The sequence below is a fragment of the Mucor velutinosus genome (assembly GCF_035048745.1).
Source record: "Mucor velutinosus strain NIH1002 chromosome Unknown tig00001564, whole genome shotgun sequence".
Lineage (NCBI taxonomy): Eukaryota > Fungi > Mucoromycota > Mucoromycetes > Mucorales > Mucoraceae > Mucor > Mucor velutinosus.
The window spans coordinates 3,262,737-3,263,832 of record NW_027041906.1 but is presented as its reverse complement, the minus strand read 5'-3'; the positions used below and the strand labels follow the sequence as shown (position 1 = coordinate 3,263,832).

General features: G+C 42.5%; 1 protein-coding gene across 1 annotated transcript; it reads left to right on the top strand.

Moving 5' to 3' along the window:
* On the top strand, positions 1 to 1,096 carry ATC70_011350 (uncharacterized protein; the record flags this gene model as incomplete). Its single annotated transcript, XM_064830543.1, has 2 exons — positions 1 to 251; positions 313 to 1,096. 2 exons carry the CDS (start codon positions 1 to 3, stop codon positions 1,094 to 1,096), a joined length of 1,035 nt encoding a protein of 344 aa, XP_064683045.1.

Genomic DNA, 1,096 nt, shown 5'->3' with positions numbered 1-1,096 from the left:
ATGACCAAAATCAATGATAGCTTCAAGTATCAACAGCAACAACAACGACCACAGCCCCAAATTCCAAGACCCTTAAACTGCTTCTTGATGTACCGTCTTGAGAAACAAAAGGAGATCGTTGCCAAATGTCCAACCGCAAATCATCGTGATATCTCCAAAATCATCGCTAAATGGTGGCAGGAAGCAAGTGATGAGGAGAAGGAACCTTTCCGTGAGAGAGCTAGAATTGCAAAGCAAGAGCATAACGCATTGTAAGTAGCACATCTTTCTCTCTCTCCTAATTTGACATCATTATTCATGCCGTACATTTAGGTATCCAGATTATAAATATGCCCCAAAGAAGAAGATGACTCCAAAGCGGGTTTACATTCGCAGAAACAAGAAGCAGCAATTCACCTCCCGTGCAAAGGAAAATAATGTACTCATGGAAATCATTTATGAAGATCCTACTGCTTTGAAGCATCTCTCGCCATCCGACATCAAGAGCAAGAAGACTACCAGTGCTCCTACACCATCGAGAGCTTATGAGCCTCTGTGCCCTGTATCTGACTATTCCGCAACTCAAGTCAACGTTGAAGGCGAAGATGTCTGCTACAGCTCTTCCTGGTCTGCCACTCCTCCAATGTCTTTTGCGTCCTACCACTCCTCTGTTACTACTCCATTTGATTCTCCTCATGTGAGTCCTTACTCGGATTACAGTGAGTTTGACATTTCTAGCCCAGTATCTTCTTGTGAAACTGCTGGTTATTACTCTCCATCTTCAACAACAACAGCAACGACACCTTTCTCTTGTGATAATCTCAACTGCGACAACACGCCCTTTAGTATACTTGATTCGCCTTTTATCAGCGACTCAAACGCTTATGCCACCGATATGAACTACGATATGGGAATGATTGATTACTTTCACTTTGGTCATTCCAACATGGGCAACATCAACAATGTCTTTAAACCTGCCACCACTCAAGAATTCAGCTGGACCGAATCTTGTGAAGCTCTTACTACTACAGAGCAATACCCATTGTGTAATATGACGCAGCAAGTATATGATCCTCCAGTCGAATATATCAACCCTGCTCTTTTGCAATTAATTTAA